The sequence below is a fragment of the Callorhinus ursinus genome, unplaced genomic scaffold, assembly GCF_003265705.2.
Source record: "Callorhinus ursinus isolate GAN/ISIS: 27379988/994484 unplaced genomic scaffold, GSC_fseal_2.0 scaffold30, whole genome shotgun sequence".
Taxonomy (NCBI): domain Eukaryota; kingdom Metazoa; phylum Chordata; class Mammalia; order Carnivora; family Otariidae; genus Callorhinus; species Callorhinus ursinus.
The window spans coordinates 9749536-9771237 of NW_027397092.1; the positions used below are offsets into that span (position 1 = coordinate 9749536).

A 21702-nucleotide genomic window follows, 5' to 3' on the forward strand; every position below is an offset into this window, starting at 1 on the left:
GAGAGAGAAAAGAGGTCATATGAGTACACAGCAAGATGGCAGCTTCCTTCAAGCCAGGAATAGAGCACTCACCACCAAGCAACCATGCTGGTACCCTGATCTCGCACTCCCAGCCTCCAGAACTATGCGGAAAATGTCTGCTGTTGAAAGCCACAGAGTCTGTGACATTTCATGCTGGCAGTCTGAGCTAACTAAGACAGCAAGACCCTGGCCAGTGGATCTGTTGGTAGCCATGGGGCCAGCACCCACCCCCCGCAAGGTGACCGAGCTGGGACAAAGGGCACCAGCTCGGCTAATAACACCACAAATTGAAGGCTCTCTCACGTCGATTCTATGGCTTTTTCAAAATGTTTCTCCGTCTTCAAAGTCACAGTCGTGAACGGCTGCAAAGAGTCCTTGAATTAAAGGTGATTAAAGTGTTAAACCTGGTCGCATTGCTCCCATTACTTCCGGGAGGGGGTGGGGGGAGAAGAGCAACTGGAAAGGCCTGCAGAAATGATTGCAATTTCACCAAAGCCTCTCACCATCCCTTCCTTTCTTCCCCCACAATTTCCCTCAAGTAGCTATCTGATCTTCTGATTGTTATATTCGGTGCCCCAGACATTGGCCGCCACCCTCGGTCTGTGACATAACAGTAAGCCGCCGATAACATCAACCAGTGACAATTATTAAGTGGGAGCCATCTCCTGTCTCAACAGAACACAAAAGGGGTGGGCAATCGCCTCCGCTATGTCACTAGGAAATAAGAGTTAAGAACTTCCTTACTCCCCAGAGTTAATGTGAATTCAAAGCTCAATATATTTATTTTAAGACACGAAGGGTACTTTGGGCAAACGGTTCTCCCAAGCAGAATGAGCCATGCGATAACGACGGAGCTGCTGACCTTGGAAAGGGTCATATTGACCAGGGATTAGCGGGTAACCCATGCCAACGTGGGTGTGGTGGTGCGTGTGCAGGTGCCGCTGCCCGAAGGGGGAGTGACGGTCCCTCTCCCTTTCTGCCTCCCGTTCCCGCTCTGCTGTCGCCTTCTCCACGGGCTGCAACAGAAAAGAGAGATGGGCCCCTCTTAAAACTCTGAAAAACCAGTAGGACTACTAAACCATCTCTGTCCCTTGAGCAGTATTTGTCAATGATTAAAAAGCAAATGCAGAGATACTTAGCATTCCTTATTAATGCAAGACAACGTCAAAAGGCATGCACGAGTTTCAGCGGGAATTAAGCCAACGCTAAAGAAATGCTCCCACCCACAAGTAAACCAAGGGGCATCAAGGTTTTCCTCAGATGGTGGAAACAGGAGGACTTTTCTTTATGCCCGCTCATAATCTCAAGATTCGAATCTACCCAACTGCTTCCCAGAAACAACTTTCATACTTTGATCCACGGGCAAAAAAAAAAAAGGTAGTCATGGAGATTTAAGTCAAGTTTTCTAATTATCCTTGGATGTTGTTGACATTGGGTGGGGAGAATCTATCTCATAACTTCATATATGCCTGTCTCTATTTTAGTCCAGTGAAAATACACATCTCAGCATTGTATGTCACTACAGAGTACAGGAAATCGTTGCCCTATCCTCTGGAAGTGTTCCAGAATCTGCCCATTTTTGAAGGTTCATAGAGAAGCTCTTGGTTCTCCCAAATCACAGTTCAGTTAAGGACTGTCTCTCCTATACATTTCTACCCACCAGAACTTAGCCCACCTAAAGTTCTTTTTCTCACTTGAAAAAAATCTTGGCGCTAGAAGGAGTACCCACAGAAAGAGACTCATAAATCATCTTTTCTCACTTACACAGTCTCTGGTGGACTCATCCACATCACAGATCCTACATTTTAACCCAAATGTCTCTTTTCTAGGCAAGAACTACCACGTCCTTTGTCTCTCTTCACAACAGCCTCTAGAACTAGCAGATGCCCCTTTTCTTGGAGGGTGAAGGGTGGGACGGTGGGAGCAAGGGTGGAGCCATCTTTCACAAAGACAAAGACACCTGTTCCCATGGCTTCGCAAGTTACGGGGACATGACAAGGGGTCAAGGCCAAAACAGACCAGATGCAGCCACCAGCATCAAAATTTCACCAAAGCCTCAAAAATACCTCGTACTCAAAGTTGGTTCCTATGAATTTCAAAGTCCCCCTCATAAGCACCCTCCTGGTAGTCAAGGTACAGTGCATTCTGCAACAGGAAAGCTTACCAGCACCACACACATGCGCTCTGACCATTTGTTTCCTCCTGTGTGAGAGCGTCCTACTACGTTTGAACATTCCATGCTTTATGTGTGAAGATAAAACAGCATCTTGAAATCACAGCTGGGCTCGAAAGCCATTTATATTTCAAGACCGTTTCCTAGCTTGTCCCCTTCTCTCCCCTCAAAACACGGCACTTTTAAGCAACAACAAAAGGTGGCTTACGGCGGGAGACTTGCTGCGGTACTGGTTGGCGTGCTGTTGGAGCAAGTCCAGGGCTTTCGATTCCGTCGTCGTTTTAGTGTTGATGCTGGGGCTGCTATTGACTTTCTCTGCCTCTTCTCTCCCTGACATCTTCCCATAAACAGGATAATGAAATCCCGGAGAGAGATAGGCCCCTGCAGATACACAACAAATGCCACATCAAGTTACGGGCTCCATCTTTAAAAAAAAAAAACAAAAAAAACCCCCAAAAAACATCCGGGTTACACGAATTTGGGATAAGAGTCGGAGATCTTAAAATAGGGAATGACATTAAGAGTGGGCTACATCATTGTTAAACCATACACAGGCTCTCCGATTTCCTTCTCCCAGTTAATTCATCCTGATGAACAGAGGTTATAAACAGAATTGAGCTTACAGCCATTTCATACATTTATGTGTCTGCTTAAGTGAAAGGAACAGTAACTATAATGATTATGACAGTAAGTGCTTAGAATATTTTCATAGGCAATAAAGTATGCGTCAGTCTAACAGCTAGAGCAGACCATCAGATCTACACAAACGAGAGCCGAGGACGCTTGACGTCTTAGCTAAAAGAACAAAAACAGAAACAAACCCCCCCCCCAAGAAACCTCATATTAAATAAGTTTCACCTTGGGGACTTGAAACAGCCTAAAAACAAGCAAACAAAGGTTACTGGCGAAGCGTCTCGTTTATCCTGAGTTTTTTAAACAGCTAATATTTGCACGCAGCCTGTTCCCTCCAATATAGTGAGAACCCGCAACACGTACCAGGGTAACTGTGCATTAGGACGGGAGAGACAGCCCGGTATGCAGGGTGGCTGGGGTCATACATCTGTGGGTAAGGATAAGCATGCAAGTACTGTATGTAGGACTGATGCTGACTCATGGGTGAGGACACCGCCACTCTCGCTCCCCGAGAGTCCTTCCAGTTCACAGGCGTCTTCCCATCATCATTTTTCAGCTTGCTCTCCTCCAGGGACTGAGAATCAGGACGCTTGGCCTCTTTGGGCTCCTCTTTAATGCTCGTTAGTGATACGGGAAGGCTGGGCACACCCCCTTCCTTAGTGGGGGTCTTCCTGGGACTATCCTCTTTTAATTTCTTTTCCCTATCAAGCTCTTCTGACTTTTGCTGATCCAGGTATTTGGGCTGGTATACATAATGATGCCATGTCCTTGAATCTGGATCCTGATTTAAAAAAAGAAAAAAAGAAGAAAGAAAAGAAAAAAAGAAAAGAAAAGAAAAGAAAAAAAAGAAAGAAAAAGAGAAAGAAAGAAAGAAAGAAAGAAAGAAAGAAGGAAAGAAAGAAAGAAAAGGGAAAAAAATTGTTTTAAAATTTCAGTTTTGAAGCAAAGCTCATTAATCACCATGACAACATTACTCTTACTCCTAATACTAAGTTAACATGTATGTCTGCCCTCACACTGTGCAAGAGCTTTAACCCTCCCTCTCTCACAAAGTCATGACGTCTGACATAGGCATCATTATTCACCTCTTTTACACCAGACAAAACCAAAGTTTTTAAAGCTCCAGGAACATTGGGGTCACACGGCTGCCCAGGGTGGAGCTGGGCCGCAAACTCAGGTCTGCGGGAATCCAGAGCTGGGCCCTTTGTGGGATCCTTCAACATTAAAACAGCACGCTCAGACATAATTTAATCAAAAACTCATTTTCCCTTTGCTATCTCATGTAGGCAAAAAGAATTTTAAAAACTCCCAACTCCGGGCTAGTTCATAGTAGATTTAAACCATCTTCATATCCATTAACATCATTTAGTAGGGGAAACTCTTGGTTTCCTAACGTATTTTCTTCACCTACAGCAGCTGAGGCTTAATATACGGACTCATGTCTCCTGTGCAGACATCTTAATCAAAACAAAATTTCAAATTAGTATACATTATAGCTTTTCTATTAGAAAACAAAGGCACCTCTAAACCCCCTCCAAACTATATGGCTCTAATGCAGCCCTGTGAAGCCAGGGCCTGGTTCAGGCCTCCAGAAATGAGGGAAGGGAGGACCCCAAAGGGCCCCTGCGACCCCGATCCCATTCATGACAAAAACCCACTGGATATTTAGGGCCCGAGAGAACATTCAGCCTTGGGCCTAAGTCTCAACTTCTGGGCAGTAATGAGCATGAAGACAGGAGTCCATTGCTCTGATGCCCCAGGGACAAAAAGTGTGGGAGTGGAGAGAGGGTCGGGACACCGGGAAAACCCAGAGTTAACTCTCAGGGGACCACAGTGAGTGAGGATGTGTGCGCCATGACGGAAAGTGTCAGCACATACGTGATTTCATGGTGGCTGGTTTTCAGGCGCCTGCCCGTGGAACCTCTGGCTGGCTGGCCAGGGGGTCCCGGGAGGACTGCGGGAGGCCCACGCAACCCAGACACCCCCCTCCCCTTCGCCTCAAAGGCCATGGGCCGTGAGCCCCACTTCGGGGCTCTTGACACCTGGGCATCTCGGACACCGTGTGAAAGACATCTGGGCCCCATGTTTTATTAAAGAGATGAGTGGAAAATGCGGACTGAAGGGCCCAGCCTTAATATTCCTTGAAGGTGCCAGGAGAAATTTGGAAATACAATAGAACAAACATTGTAGAGACCAGACTCGGGATCTCAGCGGCCATGTGGTAGAATCCCCTCCCTCTGGACTCAGTAAGAAATTAGGGGACCTCATCAGATTCTCAGCGAGTGAACGGCAGAGAACACCGGTCTGCAAAGCACACGTCCGAAGTTCCTTTCACTACACAACACGACACGGCAATCGTGAGCAACGCAACGCTGGCAAGGTCCGCAATCAACTCCTGAGGGAACCTTTCCAAAATATTTTTCAGGAGGAGAGGGACCAGCCCTAATGAACCCTTGGCTTATTTCCTGTGAAGACGTCTAACCAGATCAAGCCCAGACACGTCCAAGTCTCAGACTCGCTCTCTCCCTGTGGGGGCCACGCTCCACAATCTTACTTGTTTAAATCTCGAGGTTGGGTCTACACCTGTCTGCTTCATAGAGTCCATGACAGATTTCATTTCTACAGCCTCCTTAATAAGCTGGTGGTTTTCCATCTGCTTAGCTTTGAAGCTGTCGGCCTGAAGGTGCTGCTGGTGACTGGGGAGAAGCTGTGATTTACCTGTCTCCTCAGTTTTATTAGGCACTGGCGGCCCTAGTTTAGAATGGGTTTTGTTAGGCTCCGGGGTAGAGGGAGCTTTTGAGATTGTGGCAGATGGCAGATTTTTCTGTTTACTGTCCTCCTTGCCCAGCTCTTTCAAGGGGAGCTCGTTCTTCCTGTCGCAATCTCCTCTGCCAGCCTGCGCCATTTTCTGCTCTGCCAGCCTCTGGTCCTCATAGTACTTCTCGTACTGCTGTCTATAGGCAGGGCTGCTGGCCATCAGGGACTTCTGGTCCATATAGAGCCCGTAGGCGTACTGGCCGTAGTAAAGGGACTGCGCCAGGGCCGGGTGCCTCTGTGTGATCACCGACTGGTGCTGAGGCTGTAAGGGTGCCGAGGAATGGTCCACCTTCTTGGCATCCAGCTGCTCCGCCTTGTCTTTCTTTTCTGCGTCCTCCTCGGACTCCTTCTTGATCTTCATGGCCTGCGTGCTCCCGCCGTTCCCAGCGGCAGGGGCTCCGACCTGCCCGGGGTGCATGTAACTCGGGGAATAGTAAGGGTCGTAGCCATGGTAGTAGGGGGAATGGGACTCTTTCATCTGAGATGATTGTGCTGTAGCCGAAGGATGCCCTTTGACAACACCCTCCTTACTGGAAATGATGTCTGACGGGGAACTGGCCTTGGACCGCATGCCCTCTGACCGGCTGTCGGAACCACCATCGTCCGCCGCATCGGAAATGTCCGAATAGGCAGGGCTGCTGGTCTTGGCCGCGGACGTCTCCGCGCCGTTCTGGGTGAGCACGTGCAGCGGGGCCATGGGCGCCTGGCCGTTCACCAAAGTGCTGCACTCCATCCTCGAGGCGCTGCCTATGGACGGGCTGGGGGCGTTGTCCGTAAAAGTGTAAACCTTATCAGCCTCGGCTTTGATGCTGGCCATCCGGCTCTCCTGAGACTCCGACAGTCCGTTGGCCAGCCCTTCACTCTTGCCGAGGTGGTCCTTTAAAAAATGCCCAGATAAATCTTTCCCCGCCCCCTTGGCGTCCTCGAGTTTGCCCAGCTTGGCATCCAGCTTAGGGCTCCCCGACTCCTTCCCTTCTTTGTCCTTAAGCTTCCGCTTCTCCTTCTTCTTTTTGTCTTTGAGGGACACAAGAGCTGGGTTCACGGTGATGGGCTCCCCCATGATCGTGGGCTTTGGCTGAATGGGTTTCAACGGAGGGCTCTTTGGTGTGGCCTGCACAACAGTCGTGGTGAGGGAGGGCAGTCCGGGGATGGTCCCCGTGGTGGTGCTCGTAAAGGCTGCAGTGGGTATGGCGATGAGTTGCGGCGGCGCGGGGGCAGGCGCGGGGGCGGGGGCAATGGGCCGGGCAGTTTTAAGTTTAGAGAGGTTTTTGTCCATTTTGCAGTTGTTGGCTTTCTTGCCCTTTTCTTTGTCGCCCGCATTCTTCTTGTCGATCAAGCCTTCCGCTTCCAGTTTGGGCATCTCCGTGGCCAAGCTGCCGTCTGCCGCCGAGCAACTGTCCAGGGCCGCCGTCATGTTGGAGATCACCGGGAGGTTGTTCAGCTCACTGTGAAGGCCCTTCTTTTTGCCAGAGTTCTTGCCCGCTTTAGAGCCGACGACAGAACCCGGACCATTGCTCATCAGCTCTCTCTTCCCTTTGGGGGTGCCAGGGGGGTGCCCGGAGCCAGGCGACACGGGCGCCTTCACCTGCTCGTAAGCCGAAAGGCTTGTGCTGGGCTCGCTGCACTCGAGCGCCACGTGACTCAACGCCTCCTCGCAGTCCGAGATCTTGTCCTCACTGTCGGGCTCAAACTCCAGCTTGTTCTCTGGGTCTAAGTGTGCGTGAGCCTGGTGGTACCTCAGGCCGTTAATGTGCTTGTACTTTTTGTTGCAGTTGGGGTGGGGGCAGTCGATTAACACTGGAGAGGAGCAGCCTTGGTCCAAAAAAGTAGTCTCTGGTTTCCCTTGAGGAGTGGTCGGAGTGCTTCTGGAATTTGTGCGGACACGCTTCCCGGGCTTATTGTCCTCGGAGCTGGAATTCAGGTCAAGCTCCATCGGGGGCTTGTTTTTCCTTTTGTTGGTGGAGGAGGGGCTGGCTTTGATGTCCTCGGCGGAGCAATTTGGGGGTGTCCTTCGCCCGCTGGCGTTGAGGCTGCCCCGCCTCCCCTTCCCATTGGCCCCCCCTCTGTTCTTGTTCTGCAGCCCTCTGGACTCGGTGAAGCTGGCCTCCGAGCCCGGAGCCGCCGCGACAGACCTGGCTCTCTTCCCTCGGCCCCGGCCCCCTCTCATCTCCAGGTCGCTGGTCGGGGACTCACAGAACCTAGGGAAGCAAGAGACATTCGTCAAAATGAGCACTCCCAAAAGAGCCAGGTGAAAACACGAGGCACACAATTCAGGCACTAGCAGCGCAGCGTGAGGGCTGCGCCCAGGGAAGGAAAACACACCCTAGCCTTCCGCTGACAATTTCAATCCCTGCAAAAGAACCGGCTAGGGAGGGTGTATATTTAAACGGCTGGGACAGCTAGCTTCAAATCCAGTTCAAATTCCCATTTTAAGAAGAGAAGGAAACAAAGGAGAGAGGGAAAATGGGCAGGGAGGAGAGTTCTCTGTGACTGAAAAGAAATCCCCCATCTGCATTTCACTGTGTGCAATCCTGAATTGCTCATTTCTCTTCTGCCTGGTTTCAATTACAGGCAGACTTTTATGCATTATTAATCTATCTCTCGGGTTTCTTTGCAAAGAGAGGATGGGGGAAGGTGAGGGGAAGAGGAAGGAGAGAAAACAGAGCCTGAGATAAAAGGCCCTGTGCATACCTGGGAGGGGCCCAGTCGTGCTTGGTGCAGTCCAGTAGGGTCCCTACGTAAGTTTTGTTCCTCCACGTGACATTGACCACTAGAACACCTGCAGGAACGGGTAATGAAGAAGGACCACGGTTAGCACTGATACCTCTATTTCCAGATGATGATGATGATGATGATGATGATGATGATGATTTTACCAGCAAAGTTCTGTTCTCATTTGCTTTCAAAAGCTGTGGTTTGCATTCTTCCTCTTTCTGGTTTCAGTGACCTCAAGTGAAAACCCACAGGAAATTGTGTGAGTGTGTGTGTGAGTGTGTGTGTGTGTGTGTGTGTGTGTGTGTGTAAAATCATGCCTGTGCGCATGCGGTACAAAAGGGTAATACTGTGTGTGAGAGTGTAATCAAGATACTGCTGACAGAAGGAAATGGTTTTTGCCATGTCCTGCTGTAAAACAGCAACACTCACCTCTTAATTTTTCTATTATTACACATAATTGCTTTCGTTTGGCAAGCAGCCAACGAAAACTAAGCGCCAGTTACCAGTGCTTAAACTAGAAGGTGACTGAAAGGCATGGGCTTTGTTTCCCATTCAACAATATAAAATCGTGGTGATTTTTATTTAGACAAAGATTATAAGGGGGCACAAAAATAGGTGTAGAAGGGGAGAGCGGTGGCGGGGGGGGAGGCGCTTAGAGTCCAGAGAGCAGACAATCAGCTATGACTTCTCTTTCCTAATCCCCCCCTCTCTGGCTTTGTGAGACAAGCATCAGCCGTGGTATGGTATCTGTTTCACTGTTTGGTCTTGTTTCATATTAAGGACTCCTAAAATAGCCCTCTTAAGAAAATAAATGTGCACAATAGGTTTGCTCTTGGGGTTATCTTTAGAATCAACTTTAGTAAGCATTTGCCACAGAGGATTAGAAGAAAAATCTCAAAACCAACACACTTGTTTCCTGCAAGCCATTCTGCTTTTCCCAACTGCTTTACAGACAGACAATTTAATTTAGCACTACATCTGTGAATTACTAAACTTAAGTGCACTTAGTATACCAAATGTCACAGGAAAACAAAATAGAACATCCTCTTTATTTCTCTAGAGGACAAGGACCATATATTTTTTTATTCACTCCTTAAAAATGTACAATAAAAGGACCTAGATATTGAGACATACCTAAAATATTAGGGTAAGTAAATGAAACATTTAAGTGGGCCTTTGTTTTCTTTTCTGTACCTACTATAATCCATTCCATCTTGGAAATACCAAGGGACACTACTCAAAGTCTACTTCTAGCTGGTTCGCTCACTCGCTCACTGCCATTTTGAATTGTATAGAAAACCTGTATTGCACTCCTTTACGGTAAGGGACACCTCACAAGATAAGACTAATTTCCTTGGGAACGTTTTAACAGCAGGTAAAAATATTTGAATGGTTGGAACTCAGGTAGTGGGGAAGGAAGGATTTCTTTCAAAAGTCTCCGAAGGAGATTTAAAAATGGTTTCCCATATGGTCTCTGTTGCTATTAGGTGACAGCTGAATTTACTCACTGTAGCGATGGTGGGGGGGGGGGGGGGGAGGGAGACGGGAATGAAGCAAAGCAAGGCTTTCCTCAAATCACGGTTGATTCCATTCTAATTCCCTGGGGAGATTTTTTTTTTTTTTTAAACCACTGAGTATAAAAATTCACATTGAGATGAGAATCAATGGTAATTAGGCATTTGGTCAAAATCTGCACAAGACAGAACAATTGGAGGAAAGGATTCTTTATGAGCACATCCCTCCAGGAAAAGGGAGGGGGTGGGAGGGAGGCGAAGGGGAAGGGGAAGACGGTTTTCTCATCATGTGCTCTCTGGGGCACTGTGTGTGGTGTCAAAGACCTTTGCAGCTGCTTAAAATTCTTTAGCATGTCAGCTATATTTACAGTGCAGGAATATATCTGTATTGCCAGAAGGTTACTACATTTTAGCTTTAGACGCAATAGGCTGAATCTCTGCGTTCCAGAGTCCCTGATGTAGCACAAATGTATAATTAAAACTGCTTGAAAGGAAACATGAAAGAAACAACAAACCCTCCATTCTTGCAGTAATAAAATTAAAAACAGGAAAAGTCTGCACAGACACTTAACATTTGTCTGCAGTGAAAGGCTTTTGTTACTGCTTTTCCCCTAAGGGTTTCGCGTTTCCAGCAAACGCGGGCCGCCGATTGGCCGGCGCCTGCTGGGAACGCTCGCGTCTGATTGGCTGCGCCGATGGCGGCCGCCCGGAGCCGCGAGGCGGCGGCCGGGGATAAAGGGGCTCGGCGGAGGGCAGGGGCCGCCGTGGCGCTCGGGGCGCCGCGCACGCCCGCTTGCAGCCCCCGGGGCCGAGTGGTCGGCGCTTCCCCGGCCAGGACCCCCACGGGGACCCGTGGGGACCCCGAACCGGCAGTCAGCCGCCGCTGCTGTGGGCCTACCGCGGGAAGCTGTCACAAAGGCTGAGCTCACGCTGCGGCTTGCACACCGTAAAACCGTTCCCACCCCCGGATGCTGCTTCTAGAAGCCACACCGGCAGACCTCGTGGGGAAGCGCTAGCGGCACTGCTAGTATCACCATTATCGGCACTCGGTGGGGAGGGAAAAAAGAAAGAAAGAAAAAAATCCCATCAAGTCCATTCTCAACTTCAAAAGGGCCTCCATCGGCCAGCCTGGTTTTTCCTAGAAGCCCTCGGTGTTTGAAATGCTCAAAATAAATGCTCTGCTCCTGGGGAGATTTTGAAGAGTCTCCATCAAGCGGGGCTAATTAAATACGTGTGCTCGTGCCTATTTTTCTTTCTGCCACCGAGTATTTCTATCTGCCCAGCATTCACGTGCGAGTATACACACGCACATGTTTACACAGCCAAGCTGGAAAGAAGGCTTAAGGAATGCCTCTCGTATAAACTACAAAGTGTATTGTTTCTTTGGAAGGAAGTCTGTGTTTAGACAACATCCCGTTGTGAGGGGCCAAGTGGAAAGGTGGTTGTGTTTCAGCTCTCAAACATGCAAATGGTTTATCGTTTGTTTTTTCTTCTGTTTTTGTTTGTTTGTTTGTTTTGCTGAAGTCTCAACAGCTTGAACACTCTGGAACCCGTGGGCATGTAAAGTGGACTCTCCTTTTGAAATAACCAAAAGGAAAATCAGTCCTTTAAAAGTTCTTTGAATTTCATAAATCTGGGCGCAGTTGTGTTTCTCATTTATCTTATATACACTGGAAATAAATATACATGTATTCCAAATGGATTTGGTATCTGTTTGAATGCACATTTATTCTTCCAAACGCCTCGCCTGTGACCCAGGCGCTGGGGACGCTCTACACCAGCCTTTTTCATCTTTATATTTTCCAGTATCCCTCTAGGTTTATTGTCCTCTCCCACCCAGGGAACAGTCTTTCTCAAAGCGCTAATAATACCTGCCCCGCAACATTTTACATTTGAAAAAGATCTGAGGACTATTGCCAACTAAGTATGAATACAGGTGAAGACAGCAATGGATGGTTTGAGTGTGCTCACCACACAGGGTTTTCCTATTTATATTAGGGCTCTGTCTTGGATACTGATACAGAATCTAAGCCACTGGCCCAAAAAACATGTAATATCAACAGGACACTTAGAAGAATGTGCTCTGTGTTCTATAACTGAAGCCTGTTACCTCTACAAGCCAAAAGAGCCCTGAGATCTCATAAGAATTCCACAGTCACAGGGTTCTATTAGCTGCTCTTGTCAATACTCAGCACTGAAGTACTCCCAGAGAGATGATCAGGCCCATTAAGCATTTATTGTGCATCTTGAGGGTATATACTAGGTACTTTTTTGGTCCTCTGGAATCAGCCACGGTCTCGCCGGACCTCTATCAAAACTCTATTCTGCAAGAGTTTGCAAACTTGTAATAGAACCAACACAGGCACACCCTGTCACCCAGAAAGGGAAGGATAGCTTGTGGATTACCCATACCTAGAGAGCAGCTCCCTTAATCCATCACATTAAACTAGACCCTGGATGAGATGTTCCTAGGGCTTATCCTGCCCACAGTCCCTGCTCAGAGGGCAGTCTTAGGCAACTAGGCTCCTGAAACAGTAATCCTAACCCTGGCCTCACTGGATGGTTCCAGCAATGGGTGCCTAAAGCTGAGGCAGCCAAACAGGGACTTATTTTGGGAATTGGAATTAGTCACAAGGAAAAGCGATAATATAAATAGAAATCTCAAGGTCACAAGGCACTAGAGGCTGAGAGGACTACAGTGGGCCAAAGCCCCAAGGATGCAAGAGCTAGGAGATGAGGAAGCCAATGGGTGCAGGGCCCTCTGTACCTGTGTGTGCGTCCCTTTTTCCTCCTCTTCACCGGTGACAGGGCTCACCAGCACCCAGGACTGCCCCATTATTCTCCAGCCATCTTGTTAAAAAGTTGCTCCTGATTCTCAATTTAAATCTGTCTTTGAATCCCTTGCTCCCAGAGGTGCCTTCTTGAGATACCCTGCAGGGAAAGTCTACCCATCATCCAGTGGACAGCCTTTCACCCAGGCAAGGACAACGACCATGGTAACATTCTCACCTACCGCTGGCTCTCTCTTTTATCCGCCCCCCTCCAGCCTAAATGAGCATCTGCAACCACTGTTTATGTCACAATTTTAATCCCCCTAAGACATTCTAGGCCAAATTTCCAAGGAAAGTTCCTAATGAATTAGCACCAAAGAGAGACAAAGGCAAATGTTCCCTCTTCTCTGAATGCTCTCCACTCCCACACTGATGGTGCATGACACCAAAACACGGCCACCCCCTCCTGAGTCCCCCATGGCGCTCCACACACAGTCCTCTGACTAATGGACGCTCAACAGAATCCATGCTTGCCTCTAAGTCCACAGCTAGGCACTTCTCAGCCTCCCGCCTGATTAGATGCGGGTCTGTGGCAGCACACTCGGGTCTGTGACAGCTAAGTGAGGGACCGGATGTGTGCCATTTACAGGCCTGGCCCACAGCAATCCCCCCGTGCATGTCCTAACTTCCTCCTCTTTCTGGCTGGCTGGCATGGAGACCACAGTGACCTTGAAGGCCACCAGAGGATGGCAGGGTCTCCTACATCTGGGACCCTGAATGATAAGGAAAACCCACCAAAGGAATCCCCACCAAAGGAATACCAAACTCAAGTCTATCAGGGATGCAGCAAGTAAACTCCTCCCATGTTTGAACACTACCGAGACTATCTGTCTTACCCTAATACACTGTCCCTTCCCATGCTACTCCTGTCATAGACACAGGATGCCTCTCCTCCAACCAGAACACAAGAGCAGTGTCTACACCTGCCCCACCGGTGAGCACAGTGCCCAGCACGCACAGAGAGTGCACTCAACCCCTGGGAACTATGACATGGTGACAGAAGGGAATCTAGATTTGAATCCTTCTTTTCACCCGTTACCATACGTCTTCAATAAGCATAATCTCCCACAAGTGTGGAGATGATAGAAATTCCCTATGGAGAGGCTGTGCTCCAAAGATGTGATCAATATGGTTTATGAATTACTGTTTTCTGGTATTCGTGAAGATGTTTCCTCAAGAACTGGGCAAAGGCCTGATTTCCCAGTGGATCAGCATAACTCTGTTTGTATTACAGTTTAAAGACCGTTTCAGAGTCTTTAAAGCGCCTCATCCCTGGGACAGAAGTCTCTGCCAAGCACTGCAAATGCTGAATTTGGAATCAGACGTCGGGTTTTTTTTTTTTTTGAACTCCTATTCAGACTACCACATCTGGATGGACTTGGCGTGCACTCATGCAGAAAACAGAAACCTCACTCTAATAACACCGAAATGTAACCCAGTTATGCCGCAACCCCCCTTTTTTTGAAGTTTACACATTTCTTTCCTTTTATATATTTTTTCTAGTGGAAACATTAGTGACAATAAAAAGGCCACAATATGCTGGTTTCGTGCATCCAGGATAAAGTTCATACATTTCGAGTATCATATTACCCTACATTTTTATACAACATGACCATTCTACAAGGTATGATTTATCACCACTCCTTTGTACTCCAACTCCCTCCCCTCCCACATTTTACTGTTGTGGTTTTGCTGTATCCAATGCTGGGACTTTCTGAAAAAGGTTGAGTCTTGTATAGTATACTTGTTCGTTTTTCTGGCTTCAGAGCATCTAACCTTTGGAAAGATCTTTCTTCAAAGGACAAAGTTGAGTTTCCAACTCTTTGGGGGAAATGCTTAATTGACAACCAAGGCTGCCAATGAAATCCCCGATGGCCAAAGAGCACAGGGACTTGCCTATTTCCCCATGCCAAGTATCTCTGGAACACTACAAGAAGAGTGTTGTCACATGACCAGAAAATGCAGTATTTTTTTTTAAAGAGTCCTACTGCCGAGCTGAATGTTTGAAGAGTCACTTTAACCACATCCTGTAATCAAACCATCTGGAACACAGTGCTGCGATTAGTCACCCTGAACATTGGGCTTTATCTGAACAAATAGTGTACGGCAATGGAGTTTGGGAGATAGGGCAGCACTAACAAAGGGGAGTGTAATGTAACACTTTATGCCCTAGTGTGCCGCCACCCCAGTCATAAACCCCAGACACACTCTGCTCTGGTGTTAATGTACTACTTTATGAAAGCACAGTGAGCTTAAAGATTAAAGGACTGACAGGCTAAAAATTGCTGGTTTGGATAGATGTTCTCTGTTGGCGGCTGGACTCTGTTGGCTCCGCTCTATCTACGTTAATTATAACCTCTCAGATGGCGATTCAGCATTCCTTTTAGGGTTCGGTGTTATTTTCAGGGCATCGGGAACAAGGTTCATTTATGGGAGGATCGTAATGATTCTTTATTTGCCAGAGGTTCATCTGAACACCAAGACACTGCTTTTTGGTTCCGCCAAACCCTATCCATCAATCAACAAGAAAAAAAATACCCACATGAAATCCAAACAAATTGGCTAAGCCAACACCAGAGGGCAAAAGGCAATGGCAGAATTGGTGTTCTAATCTCCACTTTAAAAGATGGTATTCTTCCTGGACTGAGCTTCTCTCTTTCAAAAGTACATTTGATCATTGGGATACCATCTATGAAAATCTTATTTAAAAAAAAAAAAAAAAACCTGAAAGGATTTCCCCCCCCCCAACTACACTGAATAAGTCATCCCTCCCCCAACTACATTGACTAAGTCCTCCCCCGCCCCCAACTACATTGACTAAGTCCTCCCCCGCCCCCAACTACATTGAATAAGCCCTAAGAGGGGAGGAGGGGGGGTGAAAAAACCCATAGCTAAAGAAACCTTGTTTCCCCATGGGCCATATGGTTTAATACACAAAAGAACACACAGCTACTTCCATCACTGTCACCTCCCCCGCAGCCTTTGTTCTGAGGCCTGATGAGCTGTATTGATTTGGGAAAATCATTGAGCTTCTTGGAAAACTAGACTCTCGCTTATTCACTGCCATCTATTTCTTTCCCATGAAGACAGGTGGTCAATATCCAGTTGACTGGTCAGCTAAAAGAAGCTCTCACTGCTTTTCTTTTCTTGCTTCCCTAGTAACATTATCCTTTCCCACTTCTAGAAAACAAAATGGCCTGTTAAAAAGTCTTGTGGGGAAGAAGAGGGAGCAGAAACAAGGCTTTTGTAAGGCACCTCCGGGAACGCTGAACTGCTATCCCAGACATCTGGAATGTCTGGGAACCTGCACGGCGCCCGTGGCTGGTGACAAGATTTTCACTGACCAAGTGTTACACGAGTGGAAGCCTTCATGAAAACTTGGATAGCCCAAGACAGAACTTTCAAAAATCTATCAAACTCAAACAGATCCCTAGAACTTAGTGTTAATTTCAGAAAGAGACGCTTTCCTTTTTTTTTTTTTTTAAACAATCAGTACCTAAGTTTCAGTAAGTTTCATAATTATAAGATGTCCTAAGTGTCATTATGGACGTTTCAGGGAACAAAGAGCAGAATGGGAGAGAAAAAAAAAAAAATCACAGAGAGATCTTTACAAAGCCATTTTACACATGATGAGAACAAAAAGACGCTTGATTTTACGTTAGGCAGACGTACGCATCCTGAGGAAACATTATCCTTGATAGCTTGAGGCTACTCCTGAAACACACATATACTGCAACCATTCACACCATAATATTGCTTAGGTGCCAGGAGCTGCCCCCCTCCCCCCACCTGGGGGATAGGCAGGAGGACAGGTTTCAGGTGACAATGCTGAGAACACAGTGGGGGGAAACAAGCAGGACAGCAAGTCACACTTAGGCAGGCTGCGTCAAAAGCTACCCCTGCACCCCCAAGGGGATGCTCTTCAGCCCGCGCTCTATCAAGGCTCAGCCACCACACAGTAAAATGAAGTGATACGCTCAAGGAAAAGATAAAAAAGAGGAAAGAGGAGGGGGGGAGGCGGAGGGAAAAAGAGAGGGGAGGCAGGACAGAAAAAATACACAAGGTCTTTGGAGACATTTGGAAGAATTTCAATGCACAAAGAAACCGTGTACACATACAGCATCTATGGCCTATGTATGTAGGTATACACTTGTATAAAGAGGTTTCATTTCTTGTCTTTGATCAAACTTTCCAGTAAGTCATGCCTTGCGGCTGGCTGGCACAGAGATAAGCTAAGGACCCACTCCGATTTCTGGTGCAAAGTTCCAAGCCTGAATTTTCTCCTGCTCCTTTGCAGGAGAAAGCGGAGGAGTGTCGATGAATGATTTCTAGATCCTCAAACCCTCTCCTTTTTTAGGGCACCATTTCCTTCTGGATTTCTCTTCCATCTCCTCCCTGTCTTCATAATATAAAAGCATTCAAAAGTTGGGGAAAGGGGGCGCCTGGGTGGCTCAGATGATTAAGCGTCTGCCTTCAGCTCAGGTCATGATCCCAGGGTCCTGGGATCGAGTCCCGCATCGGGCTCCCTGCTCCTTGGGAGCCTGCTTCTCCCTCTGCTTCTCTCTCTCTCTCTGTCTCTCATGAATAAATAAATAAAATCTTAAAAAAAAAAAAAAGGGGAAAGGTATCTAGTAATAAGTATTTACTGAAGTAGGCTTTTACTCTGAGCCACGGTCACGATACGGTTCTGACTCTAGGACCACCTAACATGTTGTTCCTTTAAGAGTGTTATTTTAGGAGGCAGCCCTGTACAGGCGGCCCAGGCCCACAGCACATAACCAGGCTCCCGCCCCGCCCTCCCCCCCCCGAAACGAAAGGGACACAGCCTCAACACAATCCCACGTTCAGACCCGCCTGCCATGGAAGTTAAGCGGGCCTTTCATTTCTGCGCACTTAATATTAACCGCAGTATCTTTTCCGCTTACAACTCTACAGCCAGGCTCTCTACAATGTCGTCAGCTCAACTTCAAGAAGAGGTGAAGAGAACGGTAAGACCAGACAAAAGATAAACCACCCCCCAGGTCAAAACCCCGGCTCCACGCCACTGCCCCTAGAATAGAGCGCTCTGAGGCCAAAAGCGGGAAGAAGGGTGTGAGATGCTGGGATTTGGAAAGTTGCTCACCAGCTATCTGCAACTTCCCCAGTTCCAGGTGCAGCCAGTTTCCGGCCCACTGCTCCCCCCACTTTCTCCCCCTACGTAGGCAATCATCATTGAGATGAATGAAACTGCAAGATGCCAGGGACATAAAACCTAAGAATGAAAAAACTCATATACTTTGGAGAAGGGGAGAAGACTCAGGGAAAAAAAAAAAAAAAAGGAAGAGGGAGGGATCTTTCTCCTCGCCTTGCTCGCAAACCTCTTGTGGATCAATCCAGGTAGGTGATTAGCAGAGTTTCAGGTTTAAATGCTAGTGAACTGCTTGTCAAAATATGTGTAATACCACTAGAGATTACAGGACTGCATTTTCAAGTACTTTCTTACCATCCCCCGTCCTTAAGATACAGGGAGACAGTGGGAACCAATTGACAATTATGCTCACATCAAAAAGCTGCTACTGATGCATGCATCTCACTGGGACCCCAGAACCAGGCTTCATAAAATTATGATGCTTTATTTAAAGTCAGAGCACTTATTTGCTTTTGTACCAGCTCTGGGCCTTTTTCATCTCGAGCTCTCCCCGGGCCCAGGAGAGCACACATTCCTAGAGCTCTGCTGGCCACCAGCTGTGTCCCCCATAAATCACAAATCCTCTGAACAAGCCATTCTTTACAAAGACCAACAGCATTTACTGGAGATGATCATTCTGCTATTATTCCACTTGCTGAAATTTAAAACAGCAATTTACAACAGCAGCTGAAAACCGGGGAACTGAATGTGTGTGTGTGTGTGTGTGTGTGTGTGTGTGTGTGTGTGTACAGCAAGGCTCTGCGTGTCTATGACACACAGAGGGCCACATTTTGTGTGTCACCTAAGAGTCAGCAACTCTGCCAATCTGAAAAGGAAACAAGGGACGTGCCTGTCAGAAGAACCAGGTCCGCACCCTCACAATGAAAGGCAATGGGGTGAGTAAGGTCCGTGTCGTTGGTAAACCTCCCTCTTCTCAGCTGGAGGCAGCCAAGCCCTGTGGGCAGTGCCGCACGGAGCTCACACACTTTCCTAGGGAGGCCACATCATTATGGCTCAGGTTCAGAATGTAATAAGGAAAGCGGAAGGAATTAACTCCAATCAAGCTCAGTCTGCAGCCAATTTTATTCTGAAGACGGGGGAGAAAGAAAGAATGGGAGAGTGTTTGGTAATCCCATGCAGCATCCCAAGCACCCGAAAAGATGGGTGGCTGGAGACAGACCCACCTGACTCTGAGCCCGCTCTGCAGCTGGGGCTTCACCCCGAACTCAACCTCTCTGCCCCTCGGTTTTGCCATCTATAAAACAGGGACGATACCGATGTCAGGTAAGGCGTGGTTTCTCTAAAGCATCGAACACATGGGCGCCGGCCCCAAAGAGTCACTCGGCAAATGGACGTTGGCTTCCTCATCTTTAAACTCCCCTGGGACCCAGGGGAGAAATGGAGGGAGACACCAAAATACAAGGAATTGCACACTGAGAAAAACAGCCAGCAGCAAGCCCCCCTGTGCTTCTTCCAGATAAAGCACTCTCGGATGGAGGCATCCATGCAAATTATCCCGGATTCCTGGGGACCAGGCTGTTGGACATGTGGCACATCTGTCTCGTAGCATCTCCCGAGCTGCAAATTCCAACATGAAGGACTTGTGTTCTTTCTACACCTAGCACCAACTGCAACCCCCAGAAAGCGCTCCTTCCTGACATACCCACTGTGGAAAGCAAACATCTATCTCCTCCTCCTCCCCACCACTCTGGACATGCACTTCTAAATCCCTGAAGCCTCCTCTCGGGATGTGGGGTCCGGAGACCTCACATCCAGTTTCCAGGAAGAGCAATCGCAACGGAATGCCTGGCATCTGTCTAAGCGACAACAGGCAAAATTAAAGGTCCCCAGGACCTTGACGGCAGAGATGAGCCCCTGCAGCAAGGCTCTGGGGACTTAGCGTTAAAGGCAAACTCATCTTTCAAATTACCATCTGAACAGACTAGATGTCTGGACAATGGTTAGAGGCCCCCTCGCCCCCTCCCCCATTCTGAAGGCCCTATCTTTTCAGCGAAGAAAAAAGCCCAGCAGAGTTACAAGTATTTCAATAATGTGCTTAGAGACCAGCTCTTTTCTGTAAACAAGCCTAATGAAGCGTGACTAATAGCGCTCTCCGTGAGCAGAGCAAGGGAAAGGGGCCTTTGTTAGCACTTACTGGAGCAAGTCATCGTTTTGCTGGAGCAGAACAAAACTTAGCTGGTTATTGATTGACCAGCCTTGCTTGGTGTTACGGCTTGGCTATTTCTATATACTGTGTGTATAAATACGTGTGTTTATGTAGACGCAGAGATGTTCTATACACACACACACACACACACACACACACACACACTCCCACATGCCCGGTCACGTGCAGCCACCAAGCTAACTTGGGGTGACACTGCTCTGCAGTCTTCAGGGCACTGCTCCCTGATACTTGTGTCCCTTCCGGTCCTTGGTAGTACCTAACATTTCTCTCCAAGCTGTCCGTACCAGGAACCTCAGTTTCAGAACCTATGTAAGCCAACGCTCCCCACGGACACTTAATAGTTTCCGAAGTCACTACGATTTCACCTGACCTAGTTATTACATTCGAGGGGTGATTTACATTTGTTTTTTAATAAATTCCAAGGGGCTGGGGTTTCTTTTCCCTCGTTTTACTTCTCAACTCGGAAACTCCTGAAATCTGGCTCAGCGTGCCTTCCAGGATGGCTCCCATCCTGTTCTGCAATTACAGTTGTGTCTTCAGTGTTACGAATGCACGCAGCAACGGTGTTAGCAGGGAGACCCGAAGTTGACCTGGACTTCTCTTCGGAATGGACGGGAATTCGAGTCAAAACTTTGGCTTTCTGTTGTGACTCAAAGCACAAATTTCCATATAAATTATTGACTGCACTTTGGCCTCATCTGAAACATTAGCCCCGCAGGTTCTGACCCCAGGTGGCACACCCCCCCTCTCCGAATAGGCTGGAACATTAGTGCTTTGCATTGGGGACTAAGGCGTGAGAACCAATCAATCAAGCTCCTGACAGCTTTTGCGGCCTCTGAGCATTAGGCCCAAGTCAACCTCCAAGATGCCTATTGTTTGCATGATCCTCTTCTTTGGTCTGATGAAGTTACGGTTAAGTCCAAGGCTTCGGGGACAGAGAAAGGCTATTTTTAGTAACTCAGTCTTTATTGACTCCGACCTGCAGGGCAGCCAGCATGAAGTCTCTTCCAGAAAGTAATGCACTGTTAATTGGTACTCATCATCACCGGTATGTTTTTTACACCTCTTTTCAATGAGAGAAGACCTGACTAAACATTTCAACATCCTTTCCAGGTTGCCTTGTAATTCTCTCAAGAGTTAAACACACACACACACATTCTCACACTCACACACACTGGACAAAAATCTGGTTTGTACCCATCACGGTCCCTGGGTTGCTACACTGAATACCAATGTGAACACGGAATGTTGGGCTGGACAATGAGAACATTCGGGAGTTGGCCTACGGCGCGTTAACCACTTTCTTCATGGCAAATGTCTGTAGGGATGAGGGGCAGGAGAACGCCTGCTGGAGAAATTAGGTAGAAACATCTTATTTCCTTCTGAGGTCCTCTGCCTGAAATAACTAAAGACCTTTTTCCTCTGAAACTGGTAGCTGGGTCTGTGAGGGGCCAGCCACTGAATGCGTGGCGGGGGCAGGGACTGGGCACAGTGGCTCACGGGGTTCGTGTGAAGAATGCAGCACTCTAAAGGCGTTGTAGAATGACTGGGTCCAAAGGCCTTCTGGTTTCCTTTGAGAGAAAAACCGGACAAAACATGATCTCTTCTTACCCAAACAGGCCTCTCAGGAGGGGGGTGGGGTG

The 21702-nt window shown here is 47.9% G+C and overlaps 1 protein-coding gene across 4 annotated transcripts in view; it reads right to left on the reverse strand.

The window, feature by feature from the left end:
- Window positions 1-21702, reverse strand: part of ZNF608 (zinc finger protein 608) — a 110816-nt gene that overhangs the window by 2686 nt on the left and 86428 nt on the right. For all 4 annotated transcript variants that reach the window (XM_073878596.1, XM_073878597.1, XM_025860965.2 and 1 more), the window contains 5 exons: window positions 8336-8423; window positions 5382-7842; window positions 3191-3608; window positions 2403-2575; window positions 884-1037 (listed from right to left, as the gene is read on the reverse strand). In XM_073878596.1, the coding sequence (XP_073734697.1) occupies window positions 884-1037; window positions 2403-2575; window positions 3191-3608; window positions 5382-7842; window positions 8336-8423 (3294 nt within the window). The remainder of the gene's footprint in view (window positions 1-883; window positions 1038-2402; window positions 2576-3190; window positions 3609-5381; window positions 7843-8335; window positions 8424-21702) is intronic.